The 16,599-nt window shown below is 33.7% G+C and overlaps 1 protein-coding gene across 23 annotated transcripts in view; it reads left to right on the top strand.

The window, feature by feature from the left end:
* Positions 1-16,599, top strand: part of TRDN (triadin) — a 407,680-nt gene that overhangs the window by 94,212 nt on the left and 296,869 nt on the right. For all 23 annotated transcript variants that reach the window (XR_007725165.1, XR_007725166.1, XR_007725167.1 and 20 more), the window contains exon 5: positions 8,590-8,649. Coding sequence is in view for 20 of the 23 variants with exons in the window: in XM_050788685.1 (XP_050644642.1) it covers positions 8,590-8,649 (60 nt within the window). In the remaining 3 variants the exon portion in view is untranslated. The remainder of the gene's footprint in view (positions 1-8,589; positions 8,650-16,599) is intronic.

The following is a 16,599-nucleotide window of genomic DNA, read 5'->3' on the forward strand; positions in this document are numbered from 1 at the left end:
ATGTATTATTTGCAATAATTTCTACCTCTGTCTGGTTTATGTACACATGGGAGATGATATATCATTTATAGATGGAGAAAATAAAATTCAAAGAGAAAAATGAATTAACCTAAGATAACAAATTTAATGGCAAAAGTGAGATTAGGTAGATATCATCTTAGTATATTTATTTTTGAAAATTTTTAAGGGTCATTAGTGTACAGTGTTGAATCTATTATTTTTTCTTGATAAAGTTCAGCTTACCTTACCAAGTAATCAAACACGATAAAATAAAGATCCAAAATGATTTACATTTATGGGCTTCAACATCTGTGAAAGAAACTGTTCTTAATATCTTCCTATCACTGTATCTGGAGTGGTTGCCCATTTAGTCATACACATACTAGGTGCTTCAAGGGGGAAATAATACTCCTTTTTATAGTCTTCATCAATGGTGAGTAGTACACTTTTCCCAGAAATATTTGTTTACCAATCAAACATAAAAAGTATTAGAAAATCAAAGAATATATAGATACCTACAGATAATCTGGAATATTTATTTAAAATATTGATAATTCAGCAAAATAACTGTGTTTGGCATTATTTAATTAGTCACTAAATAGATAACAAGATTTGCTTGTTCATCTCTTACAATTCATCTTTTGTGCCCTAATAACAATTGGCAGATTCTTACAAATAAGGATTCTATGTTTAAGTGAATAAATAATTTGATTTTTTTGATATTAAAATGAGAAATAATGTAAGAAGGCATTTTATTTTATCGTTGCTTGTGAGGTATCTAGAGAAAACATAGTACCATAATATAATGCATTCTTTGAAATACACAACTCTTTTAATAATTTAATAAACAAAACTGTCATCTTAAAAGAATCAGGATGATTGCCTTGGTGACAGAGATTATCCTTTTAACTTCTCAAATCTGTCATTTGAAAATCTTCAACTGATAATATTTTGAATTTATTAACAGTTGACATATTAATAGAGAAAAATTGCATGCTTTAAACTGGCCATGTAAGGTCTTAGACAAAATTACAAACTATCTATCTACTCAACAGCAAACTTTGGTATGATTGTATAAGTAGATCAAAACTATCATAAGCAACATGGCACAAGTATACATATGTAACAAACCTGCACGTTATGCTCATGTACCCTAGAACTTAAAGTATAATAATAAAATAAAAATAAAAATAAAAAAGAAGTATTTGATAATAAAATATGAATATAAATAGACAATAAAATAAGTATTTTGTTATTGTCGCTATTGTCAAAAAAAACTACCATAAGCAAAATACATGTAATATAATAAAATAACTTAGAAATATGTCACTACAAAATCAACTCATTCATAGGAATCACTGACACAATCTGTTTTCACCAATTTTGATTTCATTGGTTGTTGCTACTACCAGCCTTCTCATTTCGAATACCTGTAGCCTCTCTTCCCAGTTACATATGGAAGTTGAGCTCAGAGACTCTGGGGAAAATGCATTGGCCTGATGATTAGTAACATTGGCACTGTGGCAGACACAGACCTTATGTAAACATTTCGAAAAAATTAAACAGCCTAATGAGGAAGAAGAAAAACCAATGAAGTGACTCTTCACTAGGAATTTGTTGAAGTTTTAGAGATTACACCCTTTGAGTAATTGTGTGTTCCTATGGGACATTCAGCACATATCATGAGAACAAGAAAATTCTCCATTATACTTGAAAACTCTTCACTTGGACTACCAAGAGGATCATTAAATCTATCCTTGTCCTCTCAAATGTCCAGCATAAATATATTTAGTAAAGGGCTAAATTTTGCAATTTCTGCATATAGAATACCATAAATATAGAGACAAGTGTTATAAGGCAAAATAAAATATAGATTATCACTGAAAAACCCTAATCAGTAATAACAAATCCTAGAGAAATGTAATAATATTAAACCTGCAGAACAAAGGAAGAGAAATTTTGAGTCCCTTCCTTTAAGCTCAGTTAAGTAATATTTTCCGTTTTTAAATCTTGTTCTCGATTTTTTTCTGTTGAAATAGTTATATTTTGTTAACGTTTTCTTATAGGCATAATATATTCAACTACAGTTTATCTAGTTTTTGTATGAGCATCTATAAGTAAATTTTGAAATAAAGCAATGTTAAAAACATGCTTAATGTCCTTAATTTAACTATAATTTAGTTTTTTAGTGCTCTAGAAAAAACAGTATGAAAAACATTTCTGAAATATAAAAAACTTTGAATTGTTGCAATTGTTTTTCTGTTTTCTCTTTTATTTTTGTATTTATTTTGAGACAGGGTCTTACTCTGTTGCCCAGGCTGAAATGCAGTGTCACCATCATGGCTCACTGCAGCCTCAACCTCCTGGGCTCAAGGGATCCTCCTGTCTCAGCCTCCCAAGCAGCCAGACTACAGGTGTGTACCACCACACCCAGCTCATTTTTATTTTATTTATTTATTGTAGAGATGGGGTTTCACCATGTTGCCCAGGTTGGTCTTCAATTCCTGGATTCAAGCAATCTGGCCACCTCAGCTCTCCAAAGTGCTGGGATTACAGGTGTGAATTACTGCACCTGGCCAATTATTGCAGTTTATAAATACTTTTGGCATATTTTATTTCCATAAGTAGTAAAATCTTGCAACTTTCCCCTGTATATCGAATAGAAATTTAAAACGTTTAGAAATGAAATATTTTTTCAAATTTTCAACTGTAATCATTTTAGTAGTTAAATGGTATTTTGAAAGTTGTATCATAAAAACAAGTAAAATATGATCCATCACCACCTTCTAAAATATGGAAGAATTGATAACTTGTAATCATGGTTGAATATTTTTTCATGTAGTATGCATTTCTCAAGTGTCTAGTATATTCTAGTCATGTTAGGCATTGAAAATTTAATGTGGAACAAAATAGACATAATTCTTGCCCTCATCAAATTTAGTTATTTAGTGAGAAAGAGAGACAAGTAATAATAATAGCTGGCATTCACATGATGCTTACTTGACACAAATGATGCTCTAAATGTTTTACATTTTAACTTATTTTAATCCCCATTAATCCTATCTGGTAGATACTACTGTTAATCTTATTTTATGGATGAGGAAATGAAGTTCACACAGTTAGTAAGTATGGAAATCAGATTTGAATAGAGTAGATTGACTCCAGTGTTAATTATCTTCAACATTAAGCTGTATTTTAATGGATGTCAGAGATGCAAATATTTTTGTATAGATCTTTTAATGGTTTTATCTATGTCTACATTTTCCTATCAAAATGCATATTTTAATTATGTTGGTATACTATAGATTTATAACATCTTTCAGATGATGATTATTAAAATAATTAAAATAATTCTTTACAGATCATTGGAATCCTCAAATAAAGAATAGTCTAAAAATACGACTAGTTTTTATTTATTCTCAACAGCATAATAAATTATTATACCTCCTTCTCTGTTTGGCATTGTACTTTGGAAAAACAGTGTATGTGAGGAAGATATATTTCATTGCTATCGCCGTTGAATGATAAACCATGAAAGTCAGAGTGTAAATTCTCTGAGTTCCTTAATGAAATAAAGTTATAAATGCATTTAAGCCTAGTATGATAATGTTTTCTTTGAATTTCAAAAGCTTTTAGTCTTGGAGTGAGAGATGAATAGTGATAAGAATCTAAGAGGAGATACTACCTTTTCCTCCACTTATCTTCACTCATATCTCCCTACCAGCTGCCGGAAAAGTGTTAGGGCAAAGTCAGGAGTAGTCAAAGAAGTAGAAATACACTTCCTGCATTCTTTGAAATTAATTTGCCCTTCTCTTAAATCCTTCAGTGCCACTGAAACCGTTACTGACACCGGCAACTTTAGTGGAGTACTACTGTTTCTTTCTTATTAGGCAAAGCTGCCAGTGACTCAGTAGAACAAAGGGATTTCCCTTGGTTGCCTCCTAACACATTAAGATAATTGTAACTTCTTTTCCCACGTCTTTTTCCCTTCTCCCCTTCTCAAAATTCAAATAGAAACTCATATCTTTAAGAATTTATGGACAGACTCACACGTGGATTAAGATACTTTGACCTTTGTGCTTTCTAAGATACAAAACATTTTTCAAGATTTACCGGTTACAAACGTGGCTTATGATTCCAACTAGCATCTGGTGCTGAGACTTAACACCTTTTCAGAGACATTGGACATCCACCTAATTGCAAAGGACATATATGTGGAGGTGAATAACGACTGCCTTGCCTTTCTTCTAAGTCTCTTGTATCCAGGTTTGGTTCAGGTTTAAGTGAACTGGTCCTCAAAAAGTGTCATGATGTTTAAGTAAAGTTTTATGCTATTATACATTATTTCATGTTATATTAAGTGGAGACATTCACCTATCTTTGCAAATTATTAAATAACCAGAAGCTAGTAATAACATAATATAGAAAACTTAATTTTATTTGAAGATTGTGAGACGATAAATTACCACCTTTAATGACTTGAATCTTTTAAATTTGATTTTCCAATTTATACAAATATAGCCTTAGCTGGAAAGAACAATTGAAGGTAACAAATCAGGCATTGCCTCCTTATGAGAAAAATATCTTTCCAAAGTCTACGTTAGTAACATGTTACTGAATTGGACAGGAGTTTGAATGGTCATCATTTCCTGGCTAATGTGTAAGGCGACAGAACTGGCACACCATGTGGAGGCTTTACTGGATTCTTCTGACATCAGATACCCATAGTCAGTGACACCAGTGATGGAATCCAGTCCCCAAAGAAAATGCAAAGTTGCAATAAAATATGCAGAGAAACATTTAATTTCCCCTTAAGTCTGAATCATCAGAAATAATTTTTTGTCTTCCTGAGCAAAGAAATGTAGGTGGATGTATGTCTTTACTAGTTCAGCTGTGTTTATCTATGCTTGCCTCTGTAGAAATATTAATATTTCAGCTAAAAAATAGTCAATAATGTACCTGTAAAACAAAAATCTGCCTATGTAAGTTTGTATACTTTGTTGTGAGCTGTAGAGACTTTACTGTGTGTGTATCTCTTTAAGAATGGGTGACCTCTGTTTACAAGAAAACTGCCTGCATCTGCCCAGAGCAGTGAGGTTGTCTTAGTTTGTTCTAAGGCTGAAGTGCAGAATAAGGAAAATAAAGAATGAGGCTTTACCTGTGAGATTGATCTAAGTTGCAGAACTAGGTAGCATCTACTGTACTTACCACAGAGTAAAAAATAACTGTTCTGAAATAAATTACCATTTTTTCAGTCTAATTTTCCTTTATTCATTTTTATTTTTGCTTAAGTAAAGCTTATAATGAAGTGTATCCAACATGCAAGTATTTGCTTTTCACTTTAGAGTTACCTCCCTTTCATGTATTTGGAAAAGGGAGATAATATATTTGCCCCGGCCTTTCCCTTCACCTGAGTGGTGGTCTTGACCCTAGTCTTTTTGAGATTTGTCTTTTTTTGTTGTTGTTGTTCAGGATGGTCCCTAGCTCATTTCAATTACTGCTACTACCTAGCACTCATTCCCTTTGTCAGGATATGACTGAGTACACAAGAGCTAAGAGGAGCAAGGTAGCTCCTGCTAGTACTTCTTTCACCTGTTTTCTGATGTGCAAATTTACACCTACCATGCAGGAAACCCTACTATGATCAACAAGGACTGGCTTTCTAGTCCCCCAAACCACCACCACTCTGGTCCAGTGTTTTCTCCAAAATCTAAGTTATACTGGGAGATTCGACAGGATTTTTCAAAGATGGCCTTCAGTACCAGATTCTGTGTAAGAGTCTAACTCATGTCTTATTCTCCCATGTGAGCTCCAGAATCCCTTCTTTATTCTTTTGAATGGTCAACTGATGTCTACGGAAGACACACGTATATACACACACACATGCACACACCCCTACCTCTACAAAAAATATTATTCTAAATGACAATTTTAAGGCCTCCCCATTACGTGGTGACTGTAGCATTCCATGCATTTTTTCAATTTTAAAAATTTCATGCCATCTCTATATTCCAGTTAATACCTACTAGGAGTAAGGTATGATCTCTTAAAGGCAAACTCCCTTAGTATATCCAAAGATCATTATAAATCTTTGATATTTTGCTTGCTTTATGGACCTGAATTAAACAAAGCACCAGTCTTCTTCATAGCATCTGATGGTTTGGAGAGGAGGGAGCAAGCAAAACAGTATTGACAGGAGAGAATATCAAGTTGGTTTTTGCAGTTCATTTGAAATCAATTTGTCTCTGTGGATGACCTAAAGTTATTTATAAAGGTCCTTTGCTCCCCCTGGGATTAGACCTGCATTAGACCTGTCTAGTAGTAATATAATAGGAGCCACATACGTAATTTAAAATTTTCTAGTAGTAACATTTGAAATAGTAAAAAGAAAAATATAAAATTAACTTTAATAATATATCTTATTTAATTCAATGTATCAGTCAGGGATTAAACAGAGAAGTAGAACCAATAGAATATCTTGGAGACACTTTTATACTTTTAAAAATTATTACAAGGAATTGGCTTACGCAAATGTTGGTAACTGGCTACGCATTTTTTAACCCATATGACAGGAAGTCAGGAAGGGAGGATCACAGGCAAGTTGAGCCTAGAAGCTGTCAACCAAAGTTGTCATTCAGAGGCAGAATTTCTCCTTTTGCCCTGGTCAGTCTCAGGCCTGTTTTTAAGGCTTTCCAAAGAAATCAGAGAAGCCCATCCAAATTATACAAAATCTGCAAAATCATCTTACTTAAAGTCAACTAATTAGTGATTTTAATTGCATCTGCAATATACCTGCAAGCAACTCTAGGTTAGTGTTAAATAAAATAAGTTGGGATAATAGCCTAGCCAAATGGAGCCATTAATAAAACCATCACACCCAATATGACCAAAATATCATTTCAAAATGTAGTTCACATAGAAATTATTAATGAGATATTTTACTTATATTTTATTCTAAGTCTTCATAATCTAGTGTATATTTTACACTTATAGCACATCTCAATTTGGATTAACCATATATCATGTCCTTAATATGCACACATGTCTAATGGTTACTGCATTGGATAGTATAGGTCTGGACAGTGATAGTGATTACTCTGGTTATCATGTAAGTTTAGAGCAGTGGTTCTCAACTAGGGTTCATTTTGCCCTATAGGAGACATTTGGCAAAGTCTCTGGACATGTTTCATGGTCAAGACTGGGAGGTGGATATGGGGGCTACTGGCATCTAAAAGGTAGAGGCTAGGAATGCTGCTGAATATCCTAAAATGCACAAAATAGCCCCTCCCCCAAATAATGCTTCACCCAATTCAAAAAGTCAATAGTATTAAGGTAAGAAACCCTGCTGCAGAGTAAAATTTGGAGACTAGAGAAGAAATAAACAAAATAGTGAGAGAGGCAGGAAGATGGACATTTCCTATATCGTTTGGAGATATTTCCTTGCATTTTGGAGAATTGTTTTCAGAGATAAGAATGAGTGCCTTACCTGTTCATATCTCCATCACCATATTCAAAGTCAGAGTTGAGATAAGAGTTGATTAGTGACCCTGTAAATAGTAAGATGACTGATTAATGAGGAAAATTAGGAAGAAAATCTTCACAATGGTGGTTACCTCCTTAACAGGTAAATGAAAGCTAGTGACTGTCTTTTCTGAAGATATTTAGGGTGTTTCTATGGTTGATCTTAATTTAGTAGAGTTTTGGAAAAATTACAAAAATGCAAATGCAAATTTACAAATGGAGAATTTAAAATATGTACAGTAATTAACACCATCTCAGACCATCTGTGGAATAAAGTTGTGATAAATAAATAAGTAAACCTCATTAGCATTTTTCTAAGAAAAAACATGATATTTAAAATTAAGTCACTTTTCAAAGGTAGTAATCATATTTGTAAACTCTAATCTCAAATTTACTTCTATCCAAATTAACTGCAAATTCAGAATTAACTCCATTTTCTTAGCCTTGGCAATGTATGTATACTGAAGCTAGCAGAAAATTGAATGTATTTACTAAAACCTGATGTTTAGAAAAAAACGTACAACTAACTTATTATATGAAATGTGTCATATCTGCTTGCAGTAATTATTGGTTAAATGTAATGCCAAATGCTGATTATAAACATAGCTCAGAGTCAATACTTCTGAGATGTATTTCCTATTAGATAGTTGTTACAGTTCATTTCACAAATTCTTAATTTAATATGTAAAAACTAAATCTTCCTAAATCTAAATGACATTCTTATTAAGGAGTCTTAATTTGTATTGAGAGTAATTGAAATAAAACATAATTATAGTTTGTGACCAATTTTAGCACTGAAAATGGTGACAACATAGCTCTGTCTATTAAATGTTTAAGCTTTTCCAAATGACTCTAATTTTGAGATAACTCCATTTTTTCCCTTATTTCTATAAATAAGTGATTTGTTTAGCAATATGTTACAAAGACTCTTTTAGACTCCAATAAACTTGTTAGTGACTGTATAATAATTTAAACTTTGTGGTAGGTTTATAAAGTTTAGGTCATATCTATGGCTTAGATTTTATACATTTTCAGAGTTTTAAAATTATAAATTCTATTTTTTCTTAGAAATCCACAAAGATAAGACTGAAAAACAAGAGAAACCTGAAAGGAAAATACAAACTAAAGGTAAATGTTTAATTTTATGGTTATTCTTCATTTAAAGATACATTTTTGTGTATTCATATGGGAGAAAGAAAAATTTTCATGTTTAGTGTTCTTTGTAACATTTTTGAAATTAAATAAGTACATTTACTCCTCAGTTAATTTCAGTTATAAATGTATAAATAACATAAATAATACCTTATAATTGGAATCAAAGTAACTTCAAAATATGTAACAATTTTTTAATTATTTACAATTACTAAGAGAGTAGCTCAAATATATGTTGACTTACTGAGGAAATATATTTTTTTCTTTAAGAAGTTACTGTAACAAGTCAGAGTTTATTTTTGTCTTAACCTGAATTCCTTCTGTCATGCAATATCTTTACAATCTTTGGTGCAGAAATGCAGAGTCATTATATGACCTCATGGCAGAGGTCATATAATGCACAGCTTGAAGAGGTAGATGGACAGTGACAACATGATGGTGAATATCACTTTCAACTGAACTAAATCCAGTTACAGCAATCTTGCAGCAGAAGCATATTAAGAAAGGCCAGCATTGTGTTGCTCATCTTATAAGCATAACTTTTCTGTGGGTGACAGAGATAGTCATAAAACTTTAAAGAAACTAATAGGAAGCAAGACATTCGAAAATATATTCTCTAAGCATGCCCAAGTTTTCCCAATGGTTAGTTTCACGTGATTTTGAATGAGCCAGGGCAAAAATAAAGATTTCATAATAACTATATTTGTGTAATCCAGACAGAAAATAAGATAATTTGTTTCTGAGATAAAAATGGAATTTTATCCAGTGTTTGCTGTGTCATAAACCAGCTAATGCAAAATTATCTGTAGTAAATGCTACAGTTGCAGATAGTAAATTTTCAAATAACAAAAGTACCAATTAAATTATACTAGCATGTGAGTTTATATTAATACAATGCCATGTTGTTGCTGTTGTTTTTAAAATATACTTCATGTACTTCCTTTTTGTGAAGGGCTCAAATCATTCTACAGATATTATGTCTTTAATCCTAATGTTTGAATTCATTCTAGATTGGTCAGCCAATTCTTCAACAATCAGAACATTGAAGCTCACTCAGTTGAAGCCTATTTATATTTGTACTTAGGCAGCTAATGTCTTCTTACTGTTTTCTTTCTTTTTTTTGGTTCTTAATTCCTTTGGTCATAGAAGTTGGACACAGCTCTTGAGTACGGATTGACTAAGCGAACCATGACTGAACTGGCTCTGTGTTTCTATCTGCTGAAGGTTAAACAGAAACTCAACTGGTTCCACATCATTTGGGTCCCTGCTGTTTTTTTCTTGCAGACTGTGCTATTAATTTAATAACAGTGCTGCTGGAGTGGAGGTGGTAATGCAGATGGCACCATTTGCATTTTGGACCTGGCTATATTAGAATTCTGATGTCAAAGACTTTGAGCAGTGGGCTGTAGAGTAGGTTTATTAAACTAGCAAGTCTTCCATAATTAAAACAGTGAATTTGGCTGAAGTTTAAAATAAATTTTTCGAAGACTGAGCTGGAGATTATTAATCTGAATATATTTCTTGAGTAGACCAAATATGTTTTGTAAAAGTAACTATTTCTCAAGAAAGTGAAAGTAGAGCTTCAGTTGTTCCACATTGAGCTGGAAATCAGATATAGTTTATTTTTTCCACAGTTTTTCTGTGTGAATATGAACAAAAGATTTCACTTTATTGCTTAGTTTCCTATCTGTAAATGAGGTAAACTAATGCTTGCTTTTTATTCTCAAATAGTTCAGTGAAAATAAATGTTTTGTTTTGCAACTGCTCTTGTATATAGATAAATACTGTTTTCTGCATGCCATATTCCATGTCAGTTATGGTTGTATGTGATAGATAGTTAGGAATTTAAATTATTATCACAGCGTTTTCAACCCTTAGAAGAAAAGATATGGTATTTGAAAGGTAGTAGTAGTCTGTGATGATTATAAAGGAGTCAATAAATACTTGAGTGTAAAGATTCATTATGCTCGAAGTGGTGTGTTTGTGGGGAGACAAAAGATTTTCTTTATGGTGGAAGCTAGATCACATTCTATTTCTCTATATATTTTTTTCTCCTTTAAGGGACAATATGATATTCTAAAAGTTTTTAGTAGCATGGAACTCATTGGGAGAGCCTTGGAGTTTACACCTATATAATTTACCCATCAAGTGGGATACAAAAAAAAAAAAAAAAAAAAAACCCACAAAAAACAACCCCCACACAGAGTATGTAATCCCACAGATATATATTCCTAAAACAATTCTATATTAATATGCTAACTAATTGATTTCATAGTGTCAAAAAATGAGTTTCAATTCTGACTCCTTTTCTATAAAAATTAGTTACTTTTATAGGCATCCACATTAAGAAATTTTAATTTATCATATCAAGCTAACTTATTTCTACTTTGTCCCTCTGTTTATTTTGTTTGATATTTTCCTCAGGGAAGAATGCAGCAGTGTATGGAGCTAAAGAATAAGCCTTTTAAATGATAACCAGGCAATGAGTACTTATTATGGTTTTAGGGCATAAGTTTTGACATGTTAGTTAAGGTTTACCTTGAACTAAATTAACCTTGGATTTTTTCCTCATAAAAGAGGTAGAAATTTATTTTATTTTATAAATATAATCAGAATACTGTATGTATGTGTGACCTTGTATTGAACGTATATAGTAATATAGCGGAACATTGCATTTGCTTAGAAGAATTTTTTGGGTTACCAAATATCATTAACTAAATTGTGACTCATATAAATGGTCCTGGGGAACAGGCAGAATGAGTTAACAGCAATGGAATAGTTGTGAGTACCAAGCAGAGCGCTCTAGTACAAGTTACCTACATGAACGCACAAGATTCCACATTAGGGTGATGGTTTCAAATTAAAGTTTTTGTAGGTCAAAATGATCTTGCAGAATACAATCATATTTAAAGCTATATCCAACAATGGATACCCATGGTTAGATGTAGGTCCACATGTTAAATGATAAGAAATGTTAACCAGTCTTCTCTAGCTGTCAACAGTCTGAGGATCCTTTGTAATCATAAATAACTCTGCCCACAGGTGTTTTAAATAAGAAGATAGATACAGACTAATTGCAGAGAATTAGAGAGACCGCTATTTGTCATACATAAAAGGTTCCAGTCATGATTATTAAAGAACATTTCCTTTACCCATGGTAAATACTCAGATATTCTAATAAATAAATAAACTAAGAGCACAGGGTATGATTTTCATAAAGGGTGATATTACCATAACTTTTCTTACTTTTAGAAGGTCTTTAATTAAATTATCTGGGTTAGAATCCAAATTTGATAACTTCTGGCTATCTGTCTTCGGGCAAGATAATTAATCTTTCTTTGCCTTTATTTCCTCATCTGTAAAATGGGTATAATAGGGTTGTCATAAGGATTAAATAATTATGAAATGTATATATGAAATTCTTGAAAGAATTATTGACTAATTTTAAACAGTAACTATCAGCTAATTAATGAATCATCTTAACCACCTCTAATTGGATAAGTGAGGTCTCTTGTAGGTTTGTTATCTGAATTCCTTTTTTTCTCTATCTTTAGTATCATTTGATATCTGTCTGATCATAGGCTGAACAAATATAAGATATGTCATCCCAAGTTCCTGTAACACAACACTAAACTACTTTTACTGCCCTGTCAGTTCTATATTTGTGGTTCCCTTCTTAAAAAATTAATATTGTATGAGTGTTTATCTACTATGGACCAAATACTGTATATAATTTTTTATGTCTAATATTTCACTTAATCTTCATAGAACAATCTAGCATCGTAGATATAATTCCATTTAAACTAAGAATACGTAGGTTTAGCTGGACTCAATCATTATGTCAAGTTTAGTAATTTGTAGAGCGACATTTTTGCCTGTTATCTCTAACATAAGAACATGTGGTTTTTCCACTACATCCTATATCCAATTTTCTTTTTCCTTTTTGTTCTTTGGTGCCTGCTGAGACTGTAGCACCAGAATTTGTTCATAGCCATAGGATCCAGAATTTGTCTCTGAAACCCTGTGGTTAGGACCTCGCTTCCTGCTGGTTGACCTCACTGATCTGCTTGCATTTGCACATATCTACCAGTTCCTAGATACCATCTCTGTTCCCTTCCCATCAGTCTGTGTGCCATGTAGCCTGGTGTGGGCTTACCTAATTCTAATAGCTTACCTGTAGAGCAGACACCATATAAAAGATGTATAGACTGTATGCACCTTTAAATCTCCTTTCCACTATTTTCAGTCTTAACACAACTGAGAAATGAGATGTGGCAGTACCTATCTCGGTAGACAGGTCAGATGGCTTGTCATAGGTGTACTAGTTTTCTATGGCTGCTGTAACAAATTACCAAAAACTGGGCCCACCTGAATAACCCAAGATAATCTCACCATCTCAAGATCCTTGACTTAATCATGTTGCAAAATCATGTTGCAAATATATATATATATATATATATATATATATATATATGGACACACACACATATATCTATTATATATATATTATATATTTATGTGTGTGTATATATGTATAAAACATTCACAGATTCCAGAAAGTAGGATGTAGCCATGTTTTAGAGGGCTATAATTTAGCCTATTACACTGTCTTTTCAATAAATAAACTTCAAATCACCAGATCTAATTACTTAAACAGCATCCTGGAGTCAAAGGATTAATTAAAGGCACCATTTAGAAAGGAATCTTGACAAGCATGCATGCCAGTCAGAGTTTAGAGGGACTGATAATTAAATACAAAAATACAAGTTTTAAGAAAACGTTTTAAATTCAAGAGATACATGCACATGTTTGTTACTTGGGTATGTTGCATAATGATGGGAATTGAGCTCTTCTAGTACAACCATCACCCAAATATTCAGCATAATACTCAATAGGTAATTTTTCAAGCCTCAGTCCCCATTCTAATCTCCCCCATTTTGGGATCCCTAGTGTCTGTTATTTCCATCTTTATTTCCATGTGTACCCATTGTAAGTGAGAACATGCAATATTTGATTTGATTTTCTATTTCTGAGTTAGTTCACTTAGGATAATGGCCTCCCACTCTATCCATGTTGCTCCAGAGGACATAATTCCATTCCTTTTTTAATGACTGCATAGTATTTCAGTATTCCATGGTATATATATATATCATATTTTCTTTACCCAATCATCCACTGATGGATGCTTAGGTTGGTTCCATGACTTTGCTACTGTGAATAGTGCTGTGATCAACATGTGAGTACAGGTGTCTGTTTTATATAACGATTTTTTTTTTCCTTTGAGCAGATACCTCATAGTGGCATTGCTGGGTCAAAGGGTAGTTTTATATTTAGTTCTTTGAGATAGCCCTGTACTGTTTTCCATAGAAGTTGAACAAATTTACATTGCAACTAACAATGTATAAGTGTTCCCTATTTTATGCATCCATGACATCGGTTTTTTTGACTTTTTAATAGTAATAATTCTGAATGTGTAAGATGATATCTCACTGTGGCTGTGAGTTGCATTTCTCTGATGATTACTGATGTTGAGCAATTTTTATGTTTGTGAATAGAAAGATAAAAGTATTTAAAGACAGAAATCACAAAATGGCAAATATTACCAAGTTTACAGTCATGGTAGAAAAATAGCATTATCACAAAGACTTTTGCATATCTTCAGATATCAACATAGCAAAAGTAAAACGTAAAGTTACTATGCTTATGGATCACAGGTTTATGAAAATTTCTGAAATTTCAAAATTTCATTATTTGGGAGATCAGAACAAGTCAGAATAACTACTATTTTTGCTTTTTCCTTAGGCAGCAAGATGAGTTCTTTTGTTTTTTTGGTGGTTTTAAAATTTTGTTTTGTTTTTGTTTTGCTTTTCTTACTATATGTGAAGAGCTTAGTCACATTGACAATAGGACACAGTTTATGTATGACCAATGTAGTGTCATCATTCCCTTAAGATATTATAAATTCCTCATTAAAAATGCATCTTTAATGTGCACATATCTTAAACAAAATCTTAAGAATGTCTTGAATATCCTGAGTTTTTTCTTAATTGGATAATCCCTTAGTATTTCATTTAAGCCATCAACTAATTTAGGAGCCCATGTGGTTCATTAATTTTGATATTTGAAAAGTCTGAAGGTATAGAATATAAAAAGTCTCTGAGCCTTCTTATAAAATTCCCACCTGACTTTACACAGGTAACTAAAAAACTTTTTTTTTTTTTTTTTTTGAGACGGAGTCTTGCTCTGTCACCCAGGCTGGAGTGCAGTGGCCGGATCTCAGCTCACTGCAAGCTCCGCCTCCCGGGTTTACGCCATTCTCCTGCCTCAGCCTCCCGAGTAGCTGGGACTACAGGCGCCCGCCACCTCGCCCGGCTAGTTTTTTTGTATTTTTTAGTAGAGACGGGGTTTCACCGTGTTAGCCGGGCTCGTCTCTCCATCTCCTGGCCTCGTGATCCGCCCGTCTCGGCCTCCCAAAGTGCTGGGATTACAGGCTTGAGCCACCGCGCCCGGCCTAAAAGACTTCTTTCATCTAATATATTCAAGCCCATATTAACATCTATTGCAGAAAATGTCTTCACCTGTCTGTATTCTTTGTCCTAATAACTGACATCACTGTCCACCCAAATTATTCAGGCTAAATATCTAGGAGCTGTTGTTGCCAGGGGTGGTACTCAACCCCGACTGCAGTTTAGATCACCAGGATAGCTTTTAAAAATATATATCCATGTGCAGACTCCATCCTGGGGCCATTAATGTTTGGGAAGTAATGCCGGGGTTTGAACATAGCAGCCCTAATGATTCAAATGAGTAGCCAGAGTTAGAATCACTGTCTGCTGAACTCATGGCTTAGAGTTCAAGTATATCCCACGGTGGTTTCTTTTGACGAGCCAGTGTTTTCGATAACGAGCAACTGGATGCCTTTAAGTAGAACCTGCACCCTCTGTTTACTACAGTCTCCACCACTCCCTCTTTCACCATTGGGGTACATGTTAATTTACCTGCCTCATCTATGAAGGCATTTGAATTTTAGTTCCTGCCATAGACTTCTTGTTCTCTTTCAACGCCAAAGCTTGTCCCTGTCATAGACCTCTTGGTATCTCAACATTAGAGCTCAATATATTTGGCTCCTCTTTACTATAATTTAGTCTACTTTCTCTCTTCTCAAACTGCTATCTTCTCCACAATCATCTCTCAATTAAATTGTGACAGTGACTTCTTAACTAATTTCCCAGCATTAACCCCTCAGGTCCATGCTAATCCAGTCACTTATGGGCTTAAATCCATTTGTTGGTGCCCCAGTGCTAAGAGATAAAAGTGACATTTTCTAACCTGGCTTATAAAACCTTCCTCATATGATCACTGCTACCCCTACAATGTTCCAGCTTCGTAGTTTATCACGTCTTCCCTGTTCTGCTACCTCCTTACCAAGCTTTCCCACAGATACAACCTCCTCCTCCCTGCCACCCTTAGCACTACAGACCCCACTGATGCCCCCTGTACTGCAGGCAGGCTGAGCTGTTGAGTAGTCCCTAAGCAGGCATCGTCACTGTCTCATAACTGTGCGCTTTTGTATGCTTTCTTCTCTCCAGCCGTCAGGCCCTTCCTGTGTAGTCCCTCAGCAAAAGCCTGCTTATTTCTTTGATTCTTATATGGAATATCAGTTCCTGTAAGAAGTCCTCACTGCTGTTCTTCACTGGGGACATTTAAGCACTTTGTCCATGCTGTTACACCCCACCTTTTGCTCTTCCAAGTACTTTGACAACATATTTTAATTGTGGGTGTATGTCAATCTAAGTAACTGAGGAAGGGAACTATGTTTGTCTTCATGTATGTTCTAGGTCAGCTTTGCCACTCCCTTTTATGATTCTGTTTCCTTATCCATGAACAAAGGGATACGGGCTCATAGTCTCTCAGGTTTTCCCCAGC

This window comes from Macaca thibetana, chromosome 4 (genome assembly GCF_024542745.1).
Source record: "Macaca thibetana thibetana isolate TM-01 chromosome 4, ASM2454274v1, whole genome shotgun sequence".
Taxonomy (NCBI): Eukaryota; Metazoa; Chordata; class Mammalia; order Primates; family Cercopithecidae; genus Macaca; species Macaca thibetana.